At 40.8% G+C, this 26,287-nt stretch overlaps 1 protein-coding gene across 5 annotated transcripts in view; it reads left to right on the top strand.

Annotated features, from left to right (window-relative positions):
• Positions 1 to 26,287, top strand: part of LOC121091004 (neuroendocrine protein 7B2) — a 45,660-nt gene that overhangs the window by 3,136 nt on the left and 16,237 nt on the right. Inside the window, exons 3-12 of one of the 5 annotated variants that reach the window (XM_040600035.1) lie at positions 9 to 105; positions 695 to 945; positions 1,483 to 1,643; positions 1,746 to 1,892; positions 3,634 to 3,708; positions 4,368 to 4,535; positions 5,795 to 5,930; positions 6,256 to 6,364; positions 7,130 to 7,277; positions 7,676 to 10,339. In XM_040600035.1, coding sequence (XP_040455969.1) covers positions 9 to 105; positions 695 to 945; positions 1,483 to 1,643; positions 1,746 to 1,892; positions 3,634 to 3,708; positions 4,368 to 4,535; positions 5,795 to 5,930; positions 6,256 to 6,364; positions 7,130 to 7,277; positions 7,676 to 9,261 — 2,878 coding nt within the window. In that variant the 3' untranslated portion in view covers positions 9,262 to 10,339. Of the gene's footprint in view, positions 1 to 8; positions 106 to 694; positions 946 to 1,482; positions 1,644 to 1,745; positions 1,893 to 3,633; positions 3,709 to 4,367; positions 4,536 to 5,794; positions 5,931 to 6,255; positions 6,365 to 7,129; positions 7,278 to 7,675; positions 12,950 to 13,344; positions 13,561 to 14,249; positions 14,483 to 26,287 lie in introns of those variants that run through there. The other 4 variants (XM_040600036.1, XM_040600040.1, XM_040600037.1 and 1 more) reach the window with 4 other exon arrangements.

Genomic DNA, 26,287 nt, shown 5'->3' with positions numbered 1-26,287 from the left:
TTCCTCAGCTTTCTTGTTGATACTTGTGAATATTTGGAAGAACACGTTCACACTGAGGGACTCTTCAGAAAGTCTGGCTCTCTTGTTCGTTTAAAAGCTTTAAAGGTATTCTCTAAAGCCTTGGTTGGTTTGAGGTTTTTTTGTTTGAAGTGTTTGGGTTTTTTTTTAAATAAGCTGCATTTCACTTGATCATCTGCATGTTTCAGGTTTTGGACTCTTTCAGTAGTATTCAAGTTTTGACATTGGAAGTAGACTGGTAACACTACTCACTTTAGGAATGAGAGGCAATCTAGTCCAGAAACTGACAAACCTCACTTCCCTACTTCCCTGCCCCCCCCCCCCCCCCCCCACCTGCACCCCCTGGAATTTTCTGGCTTTCCAGATGGCAAGAATACAGTCATGACTGAACAAACTTGTTAGTAGTTATATCCTCACAGCATCCAGCGTGCATTTCTTTAGCAGTGTTTTCCCAGAAGGATGCATACATGGTGTAAAGCTATGAATTAACGCACGTGGTCTGACAATATCATCAGTGCCCTTGTAGATAATGTAGTTGGGTAAAATGTGACAAAGCTGAAAGTAAAAATGGGGAAGATGTAACTTTTCTGATATGGGCTAGAGCATGAATGCCTAAACTTAGAAATCTGACAGTATGTTGAAGACTTCAAATTGTGTTTCTGATGAACAATTTCAGAGTAAACTGGATCAAGGTGAAAACTGCCTCTCAGCTGCACTGCCATGTGATGTTGCAGGGCTTCTTAAACAGTTCTTTAGAGAGTTGCCAGAACCCATCCTTCCACCTCACCTGCAGGAAGGGCTTTTCAAAGCTCAGCAGCTAGGAAATGAGAAGAAAACTGCGACTGTGTTGCTGTCATGTTTGATGGCTGATGGAACAATTGAAGCTTTGAGATACTTTTTCAACTTTCTGAGAACTGTGTCCCTAAGGTCAGTGCTTTTAAACAGCTCCCAGTTCCTTTAAGGAATTCTCTTTCCAGCAACTGCTGTAACTTTCTGCGAGTGGTTTGTGACTTTAAACTTTTTTATCTGCAGTCATTCACTAGAATTCAGTCATGGTCTCTTCTCTCATAAATTCAAAGTGTTTTCTTTATGAAACTTTATTTTGCTGGAGACTTGACTTTATTCCATTCTTTCATAGTTGTATTCCTTATTCTTCTTTGGAAAGCAAAAGGAGAGACTGATAAAGTTAACATAATCTAACTGATACCTTGCATTCCTCAAAACTGACTGGGGTCTGACACCTCTTGATTTCAGTAGCATAGTCACACAGCCTGAGGTGCATAAGTCGATGCATTAATCTTAGTATGTAAGGACTCAGGTGAATGACTGTGTATTTATTTTTTTTCATCTATGTTTGTGTTATTTGGTCTTTTCTCTCTGCTGTTTATGTCCTGATAATGTGTGAAAAAACAAACAAAACAAAAAAAGCAAAAACAAACAACCAAAAAACCTTTTATTTTTAAGATCCAATGAAAACAGAATGGATAGCAGTAATCTGGCAGTGATTTTTGCTCCCAATCTCTTGCACTCAAATGAAAATGAGAAGATGTCTGCCAGTACAGAAAAAAAAATTCGCTTGCAAGCAGCTGTTGTGCAAACACTTATTGACCATGCAGCAGAAATTGGTAAGATGATAATAAATGTTTATTGAAATGTACATACTGGTATACAGTTTTTCTCTTAATTTTTTAAATAACTAAAATATATATATTTGTCAACTATTTCAGGACAAGTACCAGATTTTATCTTGGAAAAAATTCCTGCAATGTTAGGTGTTGATGCCTTTCAGTCTACTCCCTCACTGTGGGGCCACGAAGACAGTGAGAATGAATCTCTCGGTGAATCTAAGAAGAGGAGGCACCGAAGTGTTGGGGGTAGGTATATTGTGTGAAAGTTTCAGCAACTAAAATAGAATTACTTTGAGACTTCAAGTATGTTGACCCTAAGCACTTCCTTCGTCCACAAGCAGAATAGATGCCTGTGAAATTTGTTGGATTTGACTTGCAAAATCTGTTTAAGACTTCAGTAATCACATCACTTTATTGTATATTTACTCTGAGTTTATTCTAGTGTCTGTTGACTATACCATATATGTGTTTGGATTTGTGAAGCCAGATTAATGTTCCACTTTTTGTTGAGTTAACTTCAGATCCTGTTGCAGAATGCTGATAAAGATTTTTTTTTTGTTTGGTTGGTTTTTGTTTGCTAGTTTTGAAGTTATACTTCAACACTCAAAGGTAGTACATAATTTAAATCAGGTCATCAGAAAGCAAGGATATAAATAGCATGTGTGTTTTGAATTATTTACTAATACTTGTTTTGAAGTGTAACTCTGAATTGGACTGTGTGCTCTGATATCGTGGTTTGTTTTCTCTTTTTTTTTTCTTTCTGCATTTTAGCTATTCAGTAGGGTTTGGTTTTTCTTGTTTGTGGTTGTTTTGTTTTGCCAAGTATAGATAATCAAATGGTATCTTCTCTGTTCTGCATTCTCTTTGAGGAAATACCGTGGAATACATATGCTTGACTTGAGTCAAATCCACTATAACACTGATTGCTATAAAACTATCGTATGTGTTTAGCATATGTGCCTGGAATATTAAACCAGACAGCAATTAAATTAAGGTTTTATTATTGTGTATCTTCAGCCAAGGCATGGGGTTTTTGGGTTTGTTTTTTTGTTGTTTTTTTTTTAGTAATATGCTTTTCCACTCTGAAGGATAGAGATCATCCTGTGCTTGTAAAGTGATAAATGTTTTGGAATGTTAAAATTTTGAGAAGTAGTTAGCTAGAATTCGTTAATTCTGAGGAATAGGTTCTGGTAGTAGGCAGTTTCTACTCTTTCTTCAGATGTAGTAAAACATAGTATTACTAAACTTCATCTATTTTCAAAGATTTATTTTTTTAAAAAAAACTGCCTGATCTACCAAACACCATAAAAGTATTACCACAGGTGTGTAGTTTGCTAAACTTTGCTGTGAGCACATGGAAATACAACTGTAGGTTGCAACCGCATTTAAATACACTTCCATTTTACACATTTAAAAGCAGGAAAACCAGTAAAATTTCATGCATATATTCTTTTGGGTTTAATTTTGTATTTAAGAAAAAACAGTACACAGTACCCCAAAACAAAAAAAAACATAGCTCACAGAAAAGTTGTACATTATTTCTTTGCAAGACCAAAAATTTCATGTTTCTGTTCGGGCCTGACTTCAAAGCTCTAAGAGCTTTTCAGCTTTGCGATGACTTCCAGTAAAGTGAGAAAATCTGTGAGACTTCCCGTGAGAAAGACTTCAATGGATGCCTTCTAGGTTTGCTACAAGAAATTAGAAGGCATATGATTTTACAATGACCAGTAGAATTTTCTACAAGAAACTTCTGTTGTCTGTGCATGATATTTTTTTTTTTTTTTTTCCCTCAAGGAAAGTAGAACTTTTCAGCTGTTGTGGAAGCAACAAAAACTATGTTGGATGGTAGTTTTCTTTACATAAAGCAAATCAGTTTAAACAATTGTTTTATTTCTGTCTGAAAGAATCCAAGTTAAACTTGAGTTGAAAATAGAGCAAGACAAACTTCATATTTAAATTTGATTGCTCGGTGTGTCTTGCATTTCAGATATTGTTAGTGGAGCATTGAATAAATTTAAATCTAACAGAACACCCTCCACTACACCTCAGCAAGACAGAAGCGGTAGGTATTGGTGTATTTGTACTACATAAAGCCCATGCAGTATCTTCTGGATTTGTCAACTATATTCCACAAACTTTTTTAACTGAAGAACTAAACTTAGTTGAAGATAACGTGACTATGTTTAAATTGTTTAAAACTTTGAATATAGCTACATATTTACTGAAGATACTGCATTTACATTAGTTCTTTGAGCAGCTACGATCACTGCAGCAGTGGGCTGTGTGGTTCTAGGATTACACAACTGAACTTGTGCTTTTTTATCTAATGCACGCTAAGGCTTCAGTGCAGTAGGTGCAGCATTTTATCATCTTGGGAATGAATTTCCAGGACTGAAATTCTTTTAATCTTATTCTGTCTCTTAAACCTCCAGAATATGACTATAGCTCTTTTGTTTTCTCTTCTAATACCTATATTATTTTATTCATGTGTGGTTTTGGATTTTCCTTTCTGGTACTCAAAATAAGGAAAACAAACCTTAAGCTGTACAAATTGCTTTGCCTGTTCAAAATGCATGCACTTTAGCTAAACTTTTACAACAATTTTCTTTTGGAGTTTAAAAAACCAAACTACTGTTTATATTCCAGTAAACTCTTAACCTTTTAAGCTGTTTATTTAAAATTTGTGTTTGGTTGTTTTGTTTTTTTTTTTTTAAATTTCAGTCCTTTCATCGATGACTCCAATTGTTCTTACTCCAAGTACCAAGCGTAAACTTCCAACTGATTGCTCTCAGGGCTTGTCCAGCAAGAAAAGACGATCTTTTAAGCATAGTTTTGCTTTTGAGTTGTTACCAAGTGCCATTTTTAACAGCAGCTCAACACCAGCTTCAGGTACAGTGCCTTCATTTTTTTCCCTGCTGCTTGAAGTTGTTGTTTATGGCTTTTCATTTATATGTGCAGTCTTTTGGTCTTGTTAGACAGTCATTGATAATCTTCACTTTGTAACAGTGTGTCTTGCACTACTTTCCCATCTTAGTAAATAGTCTGTGGTCATCAGTGACGATAATGTTACATGGATTGAGCAAAGGCAAAATTGGCAAAATGGTTTCTTGTTTTCTGTTATATTAACCTCTCAGATCTGCAGTCCTGATGTCCTTTTATCTTTTTCAGACCCTCTATATCACCTAGGTTATACTCACATTTCTGTCTTAGCACACAAATCCATGAAAACTACCTTGTGCTTCCAATGTTTTGAAAGTTGTAGCCTCCTTCAGTCTCCTAAATACTTGAATGACTGGTCTTAACTCTGTGAAATGTAATTGTTGCTATTATAAAGGCTCTTTCTTGAGAAAACAAGAGGTGATTGGATTCTAGATGCTAAATAATCTCAGAATTCTATAGAAAAAGTTCTACTGTAGTTTGACAATACTTTAATACCACTTCATTCTGTTAGTGCTTCCAACTGTCAGGCTCTTTTGGAAATCCTGCTTGAGTTTTGTTTGGTTCCTTAATGTGCTGTCAACTGAAGTTAGAGTAAAAAGAAATTTCTAGATTGGCTATGTTTGTTTTGCCTGAAGATCAATTTTTTTTCCCCCCTCAAAACTGAGTGGTGTAAAACTTCATGGATTTTTTTTTTCTTAAATCATTTCATGCACACCATGAAATTCTTGTTCTACAGATAAACAAACCAAAGCAATGGCATTTTCTGAAGACGGTAGTAATGCATCTATTTTATAAAAAAATTTAGTAGAGTAGCAGCTCTTCATTTATTGTTGTTTTAACTGTTCTGGCTAGTTATGTAAAAAAGCACACTGCTAAAAATATTAAGATTGAATCTAATTTTTCTTATTAAGTTCTGAAATCTGAAGAACTGATCTGATGATAGCAGTGTGGAAACTTAATTGAGGTAGTGATACTGGTAGCATGTAATTAATTGCAATCCAGCCACTTCAATGGGTGCTACAAGCAATAGCTTCATATACTATTAAATAAAAGTGGAAGTCAAAGTGATTTCAAGCCAGCACTCCACAAAAAGAGCAAACAAACCTGTGCTGTTTAAAAAACTATTTTTTATTGTATTAACTGTGAACTCTTCATCTGAAAAAATGTGACTGTTTTAAGGTCATGTAAATGTTACGTTGTTCCTGTAGTTCAGTTTGAAGCAAGTCCTTGTGTGTCTCTCGAGTCATCACAGACTTCACTGTCTCCTTCAACTGGTGGTGAAAATCTTCTGTCTAGTACAGGGAACAGAAGAAGTAAAAGACATACAAGGAAAAAATTACACAGGTAATTTGCCTTAACTCTCAGAAACTACCTTTCCAATTTATCTTTAGGTCTCGACCCCTTGACTAACGATGTGTAAAATCTCAGTCTGTCTTTTAAAATCACCTTTTTTGGTGTTCAAAACATACCATATCTTTATAGTAATCTTCCAATGTGGAAAAAATGGAGCTCAAAATAAAATAAGATCTGGTATAGTAGCCTCCTGTGCCTATTAAAAAAGCTTGGCAAGAAGGCAATAGAAGAAGTAACCATGAATGAGTATCAGTATGTTCTCATTTCCCTCCTAAATAGTTTTTTGTGTGGCACTTCTTCCCCTCTGTTCTCCCAGGGCTGAATCAGGAAAGACAGGTTGTTTTTCTCCAAAGATTAGCCGAAAAGAAATGGTTCGTAGATCATTACGCTTGAAGTTTGGTTTGGGGAAAAGCAACAGAGAAATGGTAAGTATTCTGCTTCCAGTCTCCTTGTTACTGTGCAAAGTTTCGGGCACCACTTTTCAGTCGCAGGAGGGACTTCCTTGGTAATAGAGGGATCACAGCATAACTGGACCTGCTATCAAGAAGCCCTAGGTTTATTTTCATAACAGTAACTGATCAGCTTGTACTGGGTTCAGCTGAGATTGGGCCAAGAGGCTGGAGGAGGGGACAGCTGACCTGAATTGACCAAGGAATTATTCCATGCCATTATATGGCATGCTCACCAGTAAAACTGTGTTGGGAGGACTTTTTGTAAAGTAGACGCTGTTCAGGGGCTGGCTGGGCCTCTGCCCACTTGTCATGAGTGATTGCTTTGGCTTGCGGGTGATTCTTATGTCATCAGTCCTCATCCCCTCCCTGTTCCTTTTGCCTTTCCCATTTTCTCCTTCATCCTGCTGGGGACTTGGGGGGAGTGAGCAAGCAGCTGGAGGGGAGCTTACCTGCCAGCTGGGGTCAACCCACTACACTTGTGATCTGTAGGTCTCTCAGCTCCTGAAATTTTGATATTACCAAGTCTATGCACAGAAGCCTTATGTTCAGTGTGGTTAAGCTACCTTATTGCAGGTGGGTTGTTCCCTACCTAGATCTACGGAGAATCAAGGGAAAATAATGTATGGTCAAGGAAAGGCTGCTATGGCTGATTTGCATAGCCTTTTCCTGGAGGTTCCTTTGTAAATGAGATTCCATATCACAGGTCTAAATGAAAGTAACCTCTTTTGTTTGTTCAAGAATGTTGTATCAGGATGTACGGTTGGTAATAGATCTGAAAATATTGGAAGGCGTCTTGCAAGTCAACAAGGTTTGGAAAGCAGAACTGAATGTGCAAATAGAGATGTATTCTTCAGCCCATGTGTCAATGAAAAACTCAGCAAGAAAGGTAGGTATCTAACAGAATATATTAGATGGGGAAAACTTTTGCTTTTGTAAAGTAAAAGTAACTTTACGGATAAAGGTATAAAAGCAATCAGATTAAAAGTGCTCCTAGCTAGTAGGACAAAAGTTACTTGACTGTGACTTCTGGGGAAAAAATTATTTAGGACAGGCTTGTGTTTCTAGTGTATTTTAGTCATTCTGTTAGTTATGCATGATGAGATACATGAATTCAGTTCTTAATATTACAACCTTTCCTCACATCTCTGAAACTTAAGGGAGTAATGGCATCTTTAAATTCAGTGCTGCTTCGGTAATTAGGGGGTTTTTAGCAAGAATTTTGCCTAAATGATCATGAAAATTGCAAGACATTATTTCTAAACACTGTGTGGTATTTATTTTAAGGTTCAAAAAAAGTGAGCAAGTCAGAAGAAAACTTGCTAACACCAAAGTATCACAATAAAGTAGTTCACCGAATGTCATGGAATAGTCCTACTGTTAGAGATTCTCAGGTGATCAGCGGGAACAAGGGAATTCTGCCAGGACGTCCTGAAACAGGAATAGCTTCTTCAGAGTCTGTTTTGGTATTTGGAAAGCCACCGAATGTTACAGATGAATTCAAATCCACAACTGTAAGCAAACAAGACAACAGCTTAGAACTTTTGCTTTGTGAAGAGGAAAATAATTCAACTGCAGAAACATTGCTGAAAGTTAAGCAAGCCTTCTCTGCATCTGGAAGTAATCTTCACAATTTGATAGGTGATACGGTATCTTCCTCCTCAGGCGTAGCAGGTAGAACATTAAATGAAACTCTGTGTCTCACAGGGCTTAGTCCAGAGAAAGAATTGTTAGCTGAAGAAGTTTCTGAAGATCTAGCAAATACAAAATCCAGAGAGCTGCTGTACCAATGTAATCAATCTTATGCTATTGATAAACAGCAATCAAAAAAAGATGAAATTAAAGTTTTAGAGAAAAACTTCAAAACTTCTATTGAGATTGAACTTCAGGTCTCAAAACCAGATATAAAAAATGTAACTGAACTTCATGTGCCTGAAGTACTGGCCAGGGAAGACAAGCTGACTGTTCAGAATGGTTCATCAACAGATGACTTCAACAAATTAGATTCCTTTGGAAGAAAAGAGGAAGTAGAATTAACACACTCACAAACAGCTGAAAACTGTATGGTAAAAAGCTGTAATTTGGAAGAAGATGCGGCTAAACTTTCTGTGGCAGGACAGCTTTCTATTTTGCAGTTGCCTAAATCACAAAACGAAGGTGGCAACCAATACTTGCAAAGTGAAAATTCTCATGAAACTTTAACTAAAACATCAACTGTTTCAGACCATGGAAAGGTTTCTGACCACATACAGTGGTTCAACAAGCTTTCATTAAATGATCCAAGTTGTTCGGCAAGCAAAACTAAACCACCTCTTAAGTTTCAACGTACTCCTGTTAGACAGTCTGTAAAAAGAATGAATTCCTTACTGGAGGCTAATAGACGATGTGTAAAATCTCAGCTGCTTAAAGCAAGTGATGGTTCATCACTTGTTAAATCTTTGAGCTATGATTCTGCACTATTCTCCTGCACAGAAAAGCCCTCGAATAATTCTGTGGCTTTACTGCTAAGGAGTGAAAGTATGTATGACCAAGTTTCTGTATCTCATAAGCAGCTAGACATAACATCCAAATCATGCTGCAGGCCATTAAGTCCATCAGACAAGCCTGATGCTTCTGTCGGAACCGCTGGAATTCATGAGCAGAAAGTGACTGTTCATCCATCAAAATCTGTTCTAGAAGATCTAACCAATCATGAAATGGTGAAATCCAGTTTAAAAGTTAATGCAAACATAAATATTTTAGGGGCTGGCCTAGAAAAATCTACAATCACAAGAAATGCTTTGGGAAAAGAAAGAATTCGTTATAGAGGCTCTCCAAAGAATCCAATATCTAAAGTGAAACTGCTACCAGCTGCAAAACCAGTAGACTTGTAAGATTAAATATGATTGCTAAATGGGCTTATTGTAACTTGGTTAACATTTGGAAAATCTAAATTTGTATGATTATTTTTTTAGCTCTAATTTGGTATTTTTGATTTATTTTTGTAACTGAGTCATGGACTTGTACAAATAACAATGTTTTATGTCGGTTTTCTTCATTTACTCTGAAATTCTTATAAATGATAGTCAGTTCATCCAAATTAATTTGAATTCTAAAACAAAAAAACCCCCTGTCTTTACAAATGTTTGTGTTAGAGCTCATATTTAGTTATCTCAGCTTCTAAAAACATGCTGAATCGCCCAAAATTTTTGCAGTATTTGGACTAAGTACCAAGTTTTTTTAAAAAAATTCTCAGATGCTTAAAACAATTGTGAAAGAAATTTGTTTGGTTTTTTTCTTTCACATTTGTGAAAGAAAATGTGTTGATGTGGAGTACTGGTAGTTAAATTTATTTACTTGTTAGTTTTAAGTGTATTGTAGCACTACTTTGATATTTAAATTGGACCTTATACCAGCTCTACTTCTGAGACAATTTTTTTTTTATTTCTGTTGAAGTAAGTTGGGAGCATATTTTTCTTGTTGAATAGGTAAATTTTGACATATGTACACACACTGGAGAATTATTAGAACACATGGAAAATAAAATACGCAGTTCATTCAAGAAGTGAAAAGTCTTAAAAATTCATCCAGCAATGTGTTCTGCAATAGGTACAAAGTAATTTGTTGTAAGCAGTAAATTGTTTTATCTTAATATGTAAGGAAGGTTTTAACTTATTTTAAAGCAATAGCATAGTGTTAACTAGGTGGTGCAGAAGCAGGTTTTAGATGTTGATAGTGTTGCAAGAGACAAATGTAAGAAGCCATAGTATGTTTAAAAGTTGATTTGCACAAGCAAATGTTTACATCTCTCGGAATTAAAACTGTCTGTCATCAGTTGTAAATTTATTTAAGAGTAAACACTTGAAACTGTTCATTAGCTTTCTGTATGTGCAAATTGCTTGTTGGCAAAATGTAAGAGCTGAAAGCACTGGATACTTTTGGTTTTAATAAAACCATTGGTTTTCTCCTTTTTCTGAGCCTGTTCTTAGAAACTTAGATTATGTTATGTGCAGACTATGCACATCAAAATGAGTAAGTGTGAAAATACTTAAGTCAGAAGAGATTCTATTCTGGCTCTCTTTTTTGTTCATCTTAGGTAAGTGTTGGTGATGCTCACAATTTAGCTAATTTAGCAGAAGTAGGCTTCTGATTTTCTTGAATGATATGTTAACAAAAGAAGTAGTTTTGCTTGCTTTCTGTTCCCTGCCTCCTTCTCCACCTATAGAACAGTTTGGCTTGGAAAAGATGTTTAAAGATCATCTACTTCCACCCCCCCTGTCATGGGCAGGAACACCTTCCACTGGACCAGGTTGCTCAAGGCCCCATCCAGCCTGGCCTTGAACACTTCCAGGGATGGGGCATCAACAGCTTCTCTGGGCAACCTGTGCCAGTGCCTCACCACCCTCATAGTGAAGAATTTCTCCCTAATACCAAATCTACCCTCTTTCAGTTTAAAGCCATTCCCCCTTGTCCTGTCACTACAGGCCCTTGTAAAAAGTCCCTCTCCAGATTTCTTGTAGGCCCCCTATAGGTACGGGAAGGCTGCTCTAAGGTCTTCCCAGAGCCTTCTCTTCTTCAGGCTGAACAATCCCAACTCTCTCAGCTTCATAGGAGAGATCCTCCAGCCCTCTGATCATCCTTCCCTTTAATGGTCCTCCTCTGGAGTTGGTCTAACATGTCCATGTCCTTCTTGGGTTGGGGGCTCTGGAAATGAAAGCAGTGCTGCAGGTGATGTCTTGCAAAAGCAGTGTAGATGGGAGAATCGCCTCCCTCGACCTGCTGGCCATGCTTCTTTTGATGCAGCCCAGGATTTGGTTGGCCTTCTGGGCTACAAATGCACATTGCTGGGTCCTGTTGAGCTTCTCATCAACCAACATCCTCAAGTCTTTCTTGTCAGGGTTGCCCTCAACCCATTCTCTGTCCAGCCTTTATTTGTGCTTGGGATTGCCCAAACTCATGTGCAGGGCCTTGCACCTGGTGTTGAACTTCATGAGGTGCGCACAGGCCTGCCTCCTAAGGTTGTCCAGGACCACTGAACTAGTTCCACTCAGTGATTTGGCGGAAACCTCCCACCTGGGTCAGCCCAGCTGAGCTGCTTCACTGTTGCTACATTATTAAGATCTAGCACTAGGGACACAGCCAGGAGAGGGTCTTAACAGGATTGTTTGGTGTTGTGGTTAAATATGGGAAGCCTTGGTTCCATGAAATAAGGGAGCCAATGTGATGGGTCACTGCCATCTGAAGAGGAAGCTGCTTCTCCCTGCTTGGCAACATGCTCCTACCCCCTGCCTTCAGCTGGTGCTGGCAGATGGCTGGATGTGGGCACCACAGCACCACGATTTGCATCACTTCACTGAGGTAAACAAGGCTCAGCAAAGTGCCAGCTGCTGCAGCTGGTACAAGGAGGTGGGAGATGGAAATAGGGCAGAAGAAAATAAAGGCAACGTCATGAGGAAGAAAAAGGGATCTGACTCGGTCTGTTATAGTGAGCTGTCACATCAGTTCCTCCTTGAAAGAGCAAGACTTGAGATTTTTTCTGTTAATGTGTACCTAGGTTTTGAACTCTAATGTAGCTTTGGCGATGTGTCACGGATATTTTTGATCGTCATTGTAAATTGCTCTTGAACCAGTGGGCTTCATCATCAGAAAGGGAGATTTTGGTAGAGGCCTGAGAAACCAACCCTTAAACACTAGGAAAGGTGGTCGAAGAAAGCTGTAGGCTGTTGGTAGAGGTTTTACAGAACATTTAGGTACACATCTGTTTACATAAAGTCGATCGTATTTTGGAGAAAGATTAGAAGCACCAGATTCTTGATGGAGATCCCAACTGCTTAATCCTGCAAGGTACAGATGTGTAAAATGTACTAGAGGCCAGAAACATGAGGGACTACTCTAGACGTGAGAGTGTAGCTCAGGGATCTGTTGTAGTTTATGGGGTATAATCTCAAGAGCTTTTCTGGTGGTAGTTCTCCTAAAATGGAACATGTCACGTTCACCTCAGTAGCAGTGAAGATGTGTTACATAAAACAGCATTTAGAAATTAGCGTTTTGCCAAGCGCTATTAAACGACAGGCTTCATCTGGCAAGATCCTTTTATGGTTGTCTTTTTGTTAACCTCTGCTACGGGTGATGTAGATAGATCTGCTTCACCTGCAGACCTTTACCTCCGAGCGCTTGGAGATGGTTGCCATGTTGTTACCCTGTAAACCTGCAGTCAGGTAACACAATCATACCGTAAGTAAATCATTGATGATGTTATTCTGGGGAGAGAAACTGCAGTGGGAAGCCGGACACAATCCTAGGGATACCTAATATTTCTGTAACCGTTAATCCATCAACGACGTTCCGTTTGTTTTTCAGCTGTTGTGTTCAGCTGAAAAGGGAGATCCTGACTATCCGCCCGCACCCCCCTCCCCGCACCGCGCCACCCCTCCTCCCCCCCCCCGGCACCCCGCGCAGGGAGCCGTGGCAAGTGCCCGGGCGGCGGGCGGGGCGCGGGGCCGTGGCTGCGCACGGCGGATGCGCACGGCGGATGCGCGGGCGCGGAGGGCCGCACCCGCAGAGCCGCGCCGGGAGCGGGAGGTGAGTGCGGCGCGGCGCGGGGGCGGCCCGGCCCGGCCCGGCGCTGGGGGGCTCCGTGCCGCCGCTGGGCTGCCCCGGGGGGAGGCGAGGGGTTACGGTCCGGCTTCCCACGGGCGCGGTGCGGGGGCAGCCCTGCTCGCCTGCACGTTGAGGGGGACTATTCTGTGGGAAGCGGGCTTGCGTGCCCCGCAGGCAGCGGGAGGCGGCTGCCCCCCTGCAGCCCCCCTGCAGCCGGCCGGCGGCGGGGCCGGGGTGATTGCGGCGCGGAGGCAAAAATGGCTGAAGAACGCGGAGGGGCACGCACGTGCCTTGCGGGGGGCGGCCGGAGCTGGGGGGGGGGCGGCCGGAGCTGGGGGGGGGCGGCCGGAGCTGGGGGGGGGCGGCCTTGAACGTCTGGCGTGGAGAAGCCGGGCGGCTGCGTGTGCAAGGGCGACAACAGGGACTCGAGGGCTTTGTGTTCGGTTTTTTGTTTTGTTTTGTGGGGTTTTTTTGTTTGTTTGTTTTTGTTTTCCCAAGGGATTGGAAGCATTGTAATTATTCTCGGATGTGAGGGGAGAAGGAGCTTTAAGGCACAAGCATTCTGATTAACATTCATCCTCTCAAAGAGGGCAGTAAGTGGTGCTTGGTTGGTTTGATACCGGTTGGGTGGCTTTTTTATTTGTTGGTTTGGGGTGGTTTTGTGTGTGTGTGTATGTGTGTGCCCCTAAACCATACTGTGCAGCCATTTAGTGAAAAAGATTCAAGGAAACACATTAAACTTACTTGCTTCAGGGGGGGAAGATGGTGCATGTGAAGTGGGGAGCCTCTTGTCTTAATGTACAAATAAAATATAGTCCAGGACGTTCAGCAATTTCTGGGGATTCATTTTTCAGGCAATATAAGAACAGGGCTTGGAAAACATGTTTCCTGGCTTAAGACTTCTTTGCCTTGAGCCCAGAGGTCTATAAAACAGCATAATAAATGGCGGCGGGGGGGGTGGGATATTGCCGTTAAGTGAAACAGCGGACCCATTTTGTTTGCAGTGACCGTTAATGAATGTTATGGGCAAATGCAAATCAGAAAATTGATTTCTGCAGTTTGCTACTTAATGTTATGTTATAGGAGAAGAACCTATCCCCACTCTTTGCCCCACTCCTTCCTCCCGCCCCCTAGTTTCCAGCTGGCTAGACTCCTAGCTGCCCCTAGAAGCCGTAGTAGTAACCTGTGGCGTGCAGGAGTAAGATAGGATTACTTCCAGCATGTGTTAACTGGACTTTCTTCCTCACTGTCATTTATAATCAAATTCCTTTCTTTTTCACAGGATAAAAGTGGCTTCCACCATGACAACTGCTTTGCTTTGTAACATGATGTTTCTGCTGGTGTTTGGGTTGGCTTCAGCTTTTAGCCATAGCCCCAGGACCCCGGACAGGGTGTCTGAAGCAGATATACAGAGACTCCTCCATGGGGTTATGGAGCAACTGGGCATCGCCAGACCGCGGGTAGAATATCCAGCACACCAGGCTATGAATCTGGTTGGTCCACAGAGCATTGAAGGTAGCTAGTTTCTACTTTGAATTATGATTGATTTATTTATTAGTATCCTTTGGTAATAATCATTGTTTTGCGTGTAGATGCAGAATATTCTGAGTTTAAAATCATGGATGACTTCACCATGTTGTTTCCTGATCTTTGTTTTAATATCATCATTCATCTTTTTACCTTCATTAATGTAACGATTTTGGCAGAAGAAGTAGTGGGTTTTTTTTAATGTACAGGCTTTGTGGAAAAAGTCATGTTTTTTTAGAAGTCTCTGGTCTGTAGTACCTCAGAACAATGGGTTTACTAAATTCTTCCTCAATAGTGCATATAAATACATCGCATACATGTTTCATGTGAAACAAATGTGAGCTGTAGAGCCCAAATCTCATGGATTTTTAGAAACATTTGCAGACCAGAAGAGATCAAATGTTTGTGGTGTCATGTGAGGTAAAGGGAGAAACCTTATACAGGGGGTTCTTCCTACATGCTGCAGAATGTTGTGCGGCCCTCTGCGGGACAGGACCCGTGCTGGAGCGTGCAGGGCTGCAGCTGCAAGAGGTGCAAGGACACAGGTGCTCCTCTCCGTGTCCACAAGTAGCACCTCCATACTGTGTCGCTGTGATGAATACTCTGGGCTCAGGTTCGTGGTTTTTTGGCCAGTGCTTCTGGTCGTTGGAATCAATCTTGGAACTATGCAAACAATCTGAAATATCTGGCTCAAATGTTAGGGGATTAGGATAATGCTGCAATGTATTGCTATTTGAATTGTAATAAACTGGCTTTTGTTTTGGGATTACAGGAAATGGTTGAAGGTGTGCAACTTCAAATACTATAGTTTGTGTGCGCATCAAAACAGAGCAGAAACTCTCAACCCTTCTCTCAGAATTAAACTGATTTGACACAGCATAGAACGTCTCCACAGCTGATAAGTCTGTGCCCTTTATTTTGTCTCCATTCAAATCAAGACTGTCCTAGCTAAAGAGACACAGTTAACTTAATGGAGGCTAAGGAGAGGATTAAAGCTGAATAGGCATTTCTATGAAATAAGTGCAGGCCTAAGTTTATGTATTTTCTAAAGAAACTTCGATGGACATATGCTTTTCTGCAAACTTAGATGGCAGAGATTAGTTTTAAGGAGCAAAACTTGGTCTGTGCCCTTTTCTTCTCCTTCATGAGTGTCTGTGTGTAACGAAGTTGGGACAGACTGGCAGAAGTGAGTAATTTTACTCTCCGCCTCCCTCCCTTTTTCCCCCCAGACTTTTTTTTTTTAAACTATAGAAAAGATAAGCAAATCTGGATCTCTGACAAATAGTTTTTCAGCTGTTTGCCATTACTTTCCAATTACAGCGTTAGCAAAACCAGATTAAGGATCTGTTCTTTTAAGTGTCAAAACTTTCTGGTGCTTGTGAGACTTGAAGAATACTCGTTTTCTAGTCATCCATGCAGTCTTCCACAAAAAGCAGGTTGGACAAACCTCTTTTTAATTATTTTATTCTGCCCCCCTTCCCCTTCTTTTTTTTCCTCCTGTTTTAAAAATAAAAATACCTTCTGTGTATGTAAGAGAGTAAAACTGAAAGGTGATAAATCTAGTTTATTTATCGTATTTAACGTTCTCTTCTTGATCAGATGAGGGCTCTTCTGTATTTTCAAGTCCATCTAGATTTTTAACAGCCTACTGAGAAATTTCTTCAAAAGCAAAAAAGCCTTGTGAGGTGAATGCTGTCAATCAGTGTAGAAATAGACATGCAAATCACAGCTTTACGTCAAACATTTAAGAAAGTGTTGGTTCCAGTTACAAGATGAATATGGTGTGACATCATTCTACACAATGTTTTCCTCATACTGCTTTTTAAAAAAGTACAGATAATTCAGTAAATTTTCACCATGAGTTCATCTTTAAGTATAGACCATGAATTACAGGATAGCTAATCCAAAAAATTTTGCATTTCAGGCTGTACCAATGATTTTAATTATTACATTCTGAAAGACTTCAGAATTTAAAATATGAATTACTAATCAGTTAACAAGGCTCTGTTTTATCCTCTTTGGATATTTGTTTGTGTGTGATTTGGGGAAAAAACCTGCATAATGGGTTTGATTTTCTATTAGATGTCTACTTTGGAAACCGAACTGCTAAAATGGCATAGTAAGATATTTATTAAAAAACATCTAGTTCTGTAAGAGGTTCCCATACATAATGCTTCCACAGATGGCATCCGCCTGAAAAACTGCAGGTTTTACCATTTTCCCCACAGTCTGCCCACTACTCGCTTATTGCCAGGGGACTGACACTCCTGACCTCCCAGTGGCTCTAGTCAAACTGTTTTCTGAGCAAGACATAGTAGAAACTGGATTCAGGCAAGGACCATGTCCTCTGGTGAGGAATGAGGACAGGAGGCATTTGCACGAGGCCCGTGAGGCTTTGACCCGTTACAGGCAGATGAAGTGTCATGCTCAGTGTAGTAAAAACACTGTGACCTTTCCGTACTGTTTTTTTTTTTTGTGGTTTGGGGGAGGGGGCAGGCTGGCTCTTAGACACATATTTTGTGAAATTCTGTCACGTGATGTAGAAAGAGAATTTCCTCAGAGGAGAAAGCTCCAGTCTCTGCTCTGCTAAACAGACCTGCAGGACTTTCTGGAAGAATGTTTCTGGTGGTGGTGAGCTCTTACAGCTTGCTGGTGTCTCGGATACTTCTTGGCCAGTGCTCAAGGAGGTGAACTGAGCAGCACAAGAAATGGTGTTGTGGGTTGTGATGTTTAAGCAAACAACCCAGTGCCTGTAGTACAGATGGCTGACAGGACTGTTGAGAGGGATTGAGAGAGGACTTGTGACTGGTGTTCCCAGTGGTATCCATGTGGATTGTAAGTAATTTATGGTTGAGCTATAGAAAAACCAACTGCATGTGTTTTTAGAGTACATCAGTACAAGGTTTCGGATTCTGAAGGATTCAGCAATAGGTTTTCCACCACACAGCTACACTGTTATCACTGGCTAACAATTTTGTGTGCCAGTGCTTAAAAAGAATCTACAAGATAATAGAAGGGAAAACTAAGGGGGAAAGGAAGAAAGAGGTTTAATGATAATTAGAATATGTCACAGCAAAATAGGGTTTTCATCCTAAATACCATCACAGCAAAGTGGTAATTCACTAAGTGCTCTCCTGAGGAACTGTCTTTGCTGGGAAATTTCGCCTGACAATAGCACAGGGTAGAATTGGGTATGGAACTTTTATTATTTATGAGAAGTTCTGAGCAGCCAGAGTGTTGACTTCCAGCCATTTTTCAGACTGTAGGTTGCAGTGACCAGTGCAGACAGTTGAAAGCCTGGTTCATCCCATGCCACCATCTTCATCATCAACCTCCTGACGGTTCTGGAGTGCGTCTGTTTCTCATTCTGACCAGATACTGCATCTCAGCAGAAAAATCTTTATCAATTGGAGCTTAGTAATTTTAATATTTTCCTGCAGAAAATTGTCTGTCTTAACGAAATGTTTTTGTCAGAACTGCCCTAGCGGTGCAGACCTGCAGCAGTGTTGATAGCTGTGGATGCCATCAGCTTCAGCCAAGCCAGGATTCCAGAAGTACCCATGATTTTCAAAAGGCCAAGTTTTCACCCATTATATGTGTACACTTGCAAATGAGGTGTTGTCAGGAAAAATTAATTTCTGTGGTTTTGGAATTTGGAAAAAAAAATTAGGCTGCCATAATATAGACAAGTTTATACTAGCAGTGTGATTGTAATGAAGTGTTTGCGAATTTGAGTGATTATTATAATAAACTTTTCCAGCTGAATTAAGATCTCAATAATGTTATGTGTAACTGAAAGACTATTGAGGCTAGTTCATAAGCAGATTTCCTAATTATGCCCATTTTCCATCTCTGCTATCTACATTTTTTCTGGTGTTAATTGTCATATTTTGACTTAAAAATGCTAAAAACCAGAAGGTGGATGTGTCGCAAGGAACTATACGTGGTCTCTCCCCACCTGCTCTCCCCGCCCCCCCCCCCCCCCCCCCCCCCCCCGCCAAAAAAAGCAGCATGAAGCTGCCTTGGCTGTAGTACATGAACTCATAAACTTGCTCTGTACCAAAGACAACTAAGAGGTGGACACTTCAGAAAATACATTTAGCAACATGTTTTCTCTTTCTTAAGTGACCCAATGGTTTTCTTGTTGGTGAACAGAAAAAAAAGTATAGTTTGTTAATTCGAAGAAGTTAATGCCTTTTCTTATGTTGAAATCTATAAATGCATGGGTTGATTTTTTTGCTTTTCTTTGCATTTGTCAATTTACCTGTTACCTCAGATCAAGCTGCTAAAATAGGAGAAGAGTCTGGAAAATGCCTTATAAAGGGTTTAGTCTACCAAGAAATTACAATGATGATCATGCTGTGTGTAATCCAAGGACAGCTCAGGGATCCAGAGGACTGTGGGAGCTGTGGCTTTTCTCTCTCAGTGGCAGAGCTGCCTGGAGGGATGGCTTCCCTGCCCCAAGCCCGCAGGGAGGTGCAGAGGCAGTGTGAGTATGCTAGGGTTCTGTTAGCGGGGTGGAAGCAGTTCACAGGATAAATACGTCACAAAAATGGGAATTTGCTGGCTGATTCCCTGTACTTGTGTACCGCAGCTGGCAGATGGTGCATGGCATGTCAGCAAGGCAGAAGCCAAACAGATCCTATGTGGTGAGTGTCAAGCAAAGATGTTTTTAACACCCAAGGTAGTATCTTAGGAGCAGCTGGTTTTTGCTGACCACTTAATAGATTTTCTTTCTGCACCCCCCACCCCGATTCCTAAAAGTAATAAACCCATATTAACTACTTAAATTCCTGTAATAATATTCACTCTCCTTGTTAATTTCTCATTTCAGAAAACTATATTGAAGTCACTTAGCAGTATCTACATAAAGAGGGGAAAAAAAACATATAAAAGCAAAAGAGGAATTTTTAATGAGTGGCTGTGTCTCAGTAGTTACTATTTAGGTTTATCACTAAAATACTGTACAAACACAACTGGGTTTTGTTCAGGTTTTCTTTAGACAAGGAGGAGGCTGTAGCTATGTTAATATAAAGCAAAAGAATAAAATAAATAAATACCTTTAACATTTCAAAAACATAGAAGTTATTTTTCCTGCCTGGCAGGGAGTTTACAAAGTAAGAGACCACATGTGGGATTTGGGTTGTTTTTTTTTTTCTTTCCTTGCATGTTTATAGGTTTGTTCCAATATTTAAGTTTTTTTTGGGGGGAGGGGAAGGCAATATGTGTATAATGCAGATTTCAGGACTATTGTACCATGCATCAGAGAACAGTAAAATCTCACTTAAACACACGGGGGCACCAGTAGCTCAGCTCGGGCCGTTTATAGCGATTCGTAATGGGAAGTGTGAAGTCCTTTTTTCGTTTTGCAAATACAATCTCCTTACATTTTCATTGCCTCCTGTGCAATTCAATACGAAAGAAAGCCTCTTGAATGGTTGGTTTGTTTGTGTTTGATTTGGTTGGGTTTTTTTCATTTCTTAAAAACACTTCAGAAAAGGTGATGGTTGATAAAGGTGCTGGCATGACAGCCCAGAGTCTGAAGTTTTCAAATTGCAAAAAAGCTGTAATGCTGTCAGCCTCAGTGACAACATTAAATGATGTCTCTTAAATCCTGATCGTTTGTAGGAATAAGAAAATACAATGCCTCTTTGGGAGGCTTTTGACTCTCCTGCAAGAGACTGCTTATAGCTACTGAGAAAAGGCTGGGTTTTTTTTTTATTATTATTTTGAAAGGAAATAAATACCTGGTTATTGTTTTGGAAAAAGGTATTTACTGTTTTCCTGATTGAGATGATGAAACTCAAAAGTCTTGAATATTATGCTAATATTTCTATCAACAACTGGTAGTTAATAACTTGTCAGCACAGACTGTACAAATAGCATTTTGCATGAAACCTGCTGTCTGTAAAATTATGCAGGTTACTCATGCATATTAACGATGTCTATTTTGTTCACATTTTCCTGATAAGAAAACCAAGACAGGCAGTGCTGGATTACCTTGCTGTCTGGCTTGTAACATACCTGCAAGACTACTACTTGTTTCCTACAAGGACAGTGAGATCTTCTTATTAGAAAGTTGCCAAAACTCTTGCTTCTGAACGCACTCAGTGAAACCAGGAATGACCTTTGCACTCGTTTGCTTTTGGGCTGGTGTGTGCTATGCTTATAGCTGAATATATTTGGACTTCCTTGGGTGATTAGAAGTAATAACCATTGACACGTTGGGGTATGGTATCTGGGGGTCAGCAAATGTGGCGATGTGATGGCTGTGTCCTCTTTGCTCTAGTTTCCATCCTCTGTGGCTGCATCCCGGGGCAGCAGTGCAGGAGTCCCTGGGCTGGCAGTGTGCTGCTGGGCTGGGGCAGACCTCCCGCGGCCAATTCTGGCGCTCTGTGGTGTCAATTTACTGCAGAGACCCCACAATCACCTGGGATTATTGTACCTGTTCCATTGAGAAAGTCCCGCTGCAGTTAAGACATGAAGTTGTATTCACATTAGGACTGCTTTTGCTGAAGCACACGTGACTTTAATCAAACACTGTGTTATGGGCCTGACATTTAACAAACCAAATCAAACCCCAGCATCACTGTACTAGTTTCTGCTTTCAGGGTGGGGTTTTTTTGCAAATTACTGAAATAGCCCAGGAAATAAGATTTCAAAATTTAATATAGACATCTCAAATTTGTAACATAAAATGAAAATGGTAAAGCTATGGGGTTTTTATGTATTAATATGGTAGGTATCTGGATTTGTAGGGATCAAACTAAAAATACCTGTCATTTTCTTTGTGTTTTATTCCCCAAATTTTAATGCCAAACGTAACTAGAACTTGAGTATCAGGCAGTGGTGCATGTCATAAGAGAGGCAATTTAGGATGTTAATTTCTGAACTTAAAAGGTAATGACACTGCCAAATGACAGCAGTGGTTTACAGCAGATTTTCTGTATCTTAAGTGATATGGCATAGTTCTGTGAAGAAATGTCATGTAAAATGACTATAATGAGGTGGTATGACTTTATTTGTTCTTTAATGAAGACAAGTGTTTGAAAATTTGGCCCATACTATCCTTGCTTCCACATGAATTCATAAGCCATGACAAGCAGTGAATAATAAGAAAGCAAAGTTGTTGTTTGCATTGCAATGTGGAGGTACTATCGCATTATCTCAATGTGTTTGACAACTTTCCCTCTTGAGAAGGAACGGCAGGATCCAGCGAGGCTGTGGGTGTTGTCGTTGTAGGCTCTGCGACTTCGGAATTTCGGGAGCTGCCCTTCCTGGACGCCCCAGTGCAGCGGGAGGTGTGCAGGCACCATCCCTGTCTCCTCAGCATGTCTGGGGAGAGGGGGGGAAAATTCTCAAGAGTGTGCTCCTCAAGAGAAGTCAGTCATTGGGGAACACAAGAAGAAAAGTGTATTAATCACTGTTTCTCTCTAAGATCTGTGTTATTTGCATGTTGGTCTGACCTATGGGACCTATTTAGATTAGCGGCTTTGAACCTTTTCTTGAAACAGTGGGCATATAGCAGTTGTCTTGTGGCTGTGGGAGGGAGTGCAGGTGGCACTTCTGTCTTCTGAGGAACCAAGAAGATAAAGTGACTGGTTCTTAAGACCTCCCAGTCACCACTGTTATATGGTATAGACTACTACCGCTGTTCACAAAGTCATCTTTAAAAGATGCCACCAAAGGAGAAAGCAGTTTGAGATGGGACTCTTCCAGGGAAGAAGGGTGGCAGGCCTGTGGAGATCAAGAATTAAGTTGATTCTTATGTACCTAAAGGTAGGTAATTAATTAGAATGGAACTGATAACTACAACTATTTTTTTGTACATGTTGTTAGAAGGGAGTAATTCAATAAGAGAAGTAAGAAACCTGAGGAGGAGAGGGAATATGATAGCTTCTGTATTTCTGGTGCTTTGTAGTACTTCTGTTTTATAGTGTTGGCAGATGGTATATAGTAATTTAATATGAAACTGTAGAATTTTATCTAGCAATGGAATATGGTCCATAAGTATTTAAAAATCTGTCAGTGAAGATCAGCCAAATTATGATGAGCTCTTGTTTTCAAAGATTTTTTTCCCCTGCTTATCTTTCACATGCATAAAATAAACCCTTGGCCACATTAGTTAGGTTTTATACCTTTTTGTAATTGTTCTCAAAATCACGTGCGTTTCTCCTGCTCCCATCTGAATTTTAAATTAACTGCAGTAAGAAAAGCTTTTTTAATTTATTTGGTTTTATGAAAAGATATTTTTGAAGTCTAGACAAAGAGATTCTTGCTTCTCTTGATTGTGGTGTTGCGTGCAGGAGATGGGATCTCTGGCATGCTCCAGAGGTTTCCAGAGCTGTGCTCTTCGTGCTTTCCTTTGTGCATGCTCTCAACAGTGCCCTCACAACTGCTGCAGGGACGAATGAGAAGAGCAATGTTCTCAGCTGCTGAACATGAGGGAAGAAGCAGCTGGTTTCTCCCCTGGAGATGCTTTAGTACATCAGGTTAGCTGGCCCGAGTCCCTCTTGCAGTGCCAGAGAGCAGCACCAGACCTGGTCTTGCCTGGTAGGCTCTTCATCTCACTGCTGTCTTGCGTCTTCATTATGTGCCAGCGCTTTCATTGAAGTGTAGAAGAAACCTCGTCTTGAATCGGGCCATGGCTGGCAAAAGTTTTGAATAGGAAGACCTCTGCTGTTGGACTTGTGAGGTTTTACCAGCTCACCAAAGCAGAGACTTGGGAGCCTTGTGGCCCCACGCTGGGATTGTTCACCAGGTCATTTGGGGAGTTAGAAAATCTGCCCTGGTGGCAGCTGTCAGATGGGCATGCGTCTGTTGAAGAACCAGATGGGACGTTGAGCCACCTGAGGGGGAAAATGGAGTTGAATGAATACAAACGGGGAAAGGAACATCAAAACTTCGTGAAGTTCAGTGAAGCAGTAGGCAGAAAACATGGTCCCATTCTGCACAATTCTGGTGCCTCCATGGTTTGCATTACAGGAGCATTTTACTATGAGTGTGCTGACACTGGTGGAGCACCTTGGCTCCTCATGCAGCTGGTGTCGCTGCCAGTAAATAAAGTGCTCCAGTCTTTCATTGGCACGTTTACATTTATAGGATTTATATAATGTTCCATCCCTTGTGGGATGAAGTAGGTCACTGTCAAAGGAGAAGACAAGTTGACTCTGGAATATAGGATGCTTGAGTATGTATCGATGTAGTTTTCTTGGGGTTCCTGAGGTATGCTCTTGAATGGTTAAGGAAGTTGGCTAGGTTTCAGTTTTTCTGTTTGTGGTTCTCCTATGCTCTTTCTCCTTCTCTGTTCTCTTATTTAGCAGCTTCTGTGGAATAGAAGCTCTTTTCCTGATACTAGCCAGTCTCAGCAACCAGGATAAGACTCTCTAGGATGAAGCTAGCTGTAGATGCATGGGGGAAATGGCATTGGGACTGTGAAGCTTTTAGTGATCTGGGAGAAGGGGCAAGCAAAATGAAAATGCATTGTTTGCATTCTGGATTTTTCGGACAGTTTGAATTAATTGGATTACATGGTGAGGAGTCTTGCAGATAATAAAGGAAAGTAAAAAGGAAGTTGGTGGATGGTGTCCCGTTTTAAGATACAAGAACACCAAAAAGCATTCTGCCGAACTTGCCTTTGATTAGTGATGAGACATCACTTTTGATTATGACAATGACACAGCAAAGGTAGGTACAGTGAGATGACTGGGGATGGAAGTGCAGCATAGTGTGGAGAGCTGTCATGGTGAAAGGAAAAAGAGCTATGTCTGTATGAGAGAGGGCACGCTGGAAATGATTTTGAGGATTTTTCCCAGTGATAAAAACTAATAGTCTAGATTAACGAAAGATTTTACAAAATAGCAAAGATGGTGTTGCTTCTCAGCATAATATCTAATTACTCCCTTGGGAATCTTTCCACAAATGGGATAAGGTGTACCAGGCTTCTCTTGCAACTGATATTTGCTTGGAGTTTGTACAGATCCAAGATGGTAAGTAGTGCAATTCTTACCTAGGTGGAGTATTCCTCTGTGTGTCTGGGAAGGGCTGGGACACTTGAAGAATCTGCCTCATGATGTTAAGAATCTGCTTCATGTTGTTTAAGAGTAAAAATATGAAAGCTAGGGCATCTGGCATGACTCTCAAATAAAGGACTTTAATTTGGGATCTGGGATTTATTTACTCACAGCAGATACTCATGTTCAGTTCTATTTTGTATCTCCTTGCTAAGATTGGCCAAACCGCTTCTTTTTCTGGAAGTGGGGTAACCCTACCTGCACTGTGATGTGGGAAACTGTTCCAATGAGACTGAAAAGCAAATTTTCCCCTTTTTTGTCTTTAAATGATCTGCAATCATTTTATACCTTTGAAAATCCATTCTCACTGACTTTTCTTGAAATGAGTCTTCCATGGGGTAGCGTTGCCTCTTTGTAGTTGATGTGGAAGATTGCTTCTGAGAGCAGATTTGTTTCAGTTGTGCGTTACACTGCCAATAGCTGGGTAGCAGTGACTAGAACTTCAGTGGGCTAATAGCATTTCCATTGGATGTGTTTGACCAGGGGAATATTCAATACTGGCAAGAAACTAGTTGCTCTTTGTGTTTTCCTTTCCTTTTTCTTTTTTTTGTTTTCCCTCCTCCAAGAATGGAGTCATCGTGTTGTCCCCCCACCCGCAGAGATATTATTACTCGTACAAAGAAATGAGCTAAAATGTGTGTACTTAAAATTTTTAGTCATTCCAGGTGTCTCTAATTGAGATGTTACCAGCAGTTGGTGAGATGATTAAAGGACAGGCTGGACCAATGGGCCAAGGCCGGTTGTACCAGGTTCAACAAGGCTCAGTGCCGGGTCCTGTACGTGGGTCACAGCAGCCCCACACAGCGCTACGGGCTGGGGGCAGAGCGGCTGGAAAGTGCCTGGGGGAAAAGGGCCTGGGGGTGCTGGCTGATGGCCGGCTGAACGTGGGCCAGCAGTGTGCCCAGGGGGCTGAGAAGGCCCAGAACATCCTGGCTTGTGTCTGAAACAGTATGGCCAGCAGGACCAGGGCAGTGATCGTCCCCCTGTACTGGGCACTGGTGAGGCCGCACCTCGAACACTGGGTTCAGCTTTGGGCCCCTCACTTCAGGAGGGACACTGAGGGGCTGGAGCATGTTCAGAGAAGTGAGCGAAGCTGGGAAAGGCTCTGGAGCACAAGTCTTATGAGGAGTGTCTGAGGGAACTGGGGTTGTCTATCCTGGAGAGGAGGAGGCTCAGGGGAGACCTTACTGCTCTCTACAACTACCTGACAGGAGGCTGTAGGCAGCTGGGTGTCAGTCTCCTCTCCCAGATAACAAGCAACAGGACAAGAGGAAATGGCTTCAAGTTTAGTTTGGATAATAGGAAAAAATTCTTCACTGAAAAGGTGGTCAGGCAATGGAACAGGCTGACCAGGGAGGTGGGAGATCACCATCCCTGGAGGTGTTTAAAAAACGCATAGATGTAGTGCTTAGGGACATGGTTTAGTGATGGACTTGGCAATGCTGGGTTCATGGTTAGATCTGGTGTTCTTAAAGGTCTTTTCCAACCTAAATGATTCAATGACTTTTCCAGAATTATAGGAAGGGTGAAAGGTATTGTTCCATTTTTGTTTTCCATCATGCAACAGTTCAAGACCAGTGCCAGAAGATGGTTACATATATGCATACTTTTAAAATGAAATCCAAAGCTTACTTATGACAATACTGAATACTGACCTCAGTCCAAAAGACCTAAATTTCTAGTTTATCCTGTAGGGATGTAAAATAACTATATGCTTACA

This window comes from Falco naumanni, chromosome 7 (assembly GCF_017639655.2).
Source record: "Falco naumanni isolate bFalNau1 chromosome 7, bFalNau1.pat, whole genome shotgun sequence".
NCBI lineage: Eukaryota > Metazoa > Chordata > Aves > Falconiformes > Falconidae > Falco > Falco naumanni.
The sequence above is the reverse complement of the archived record's forward strand: the minus strand, read 5'-3'. Positions and strand labels throughout refer to the sequence as shown.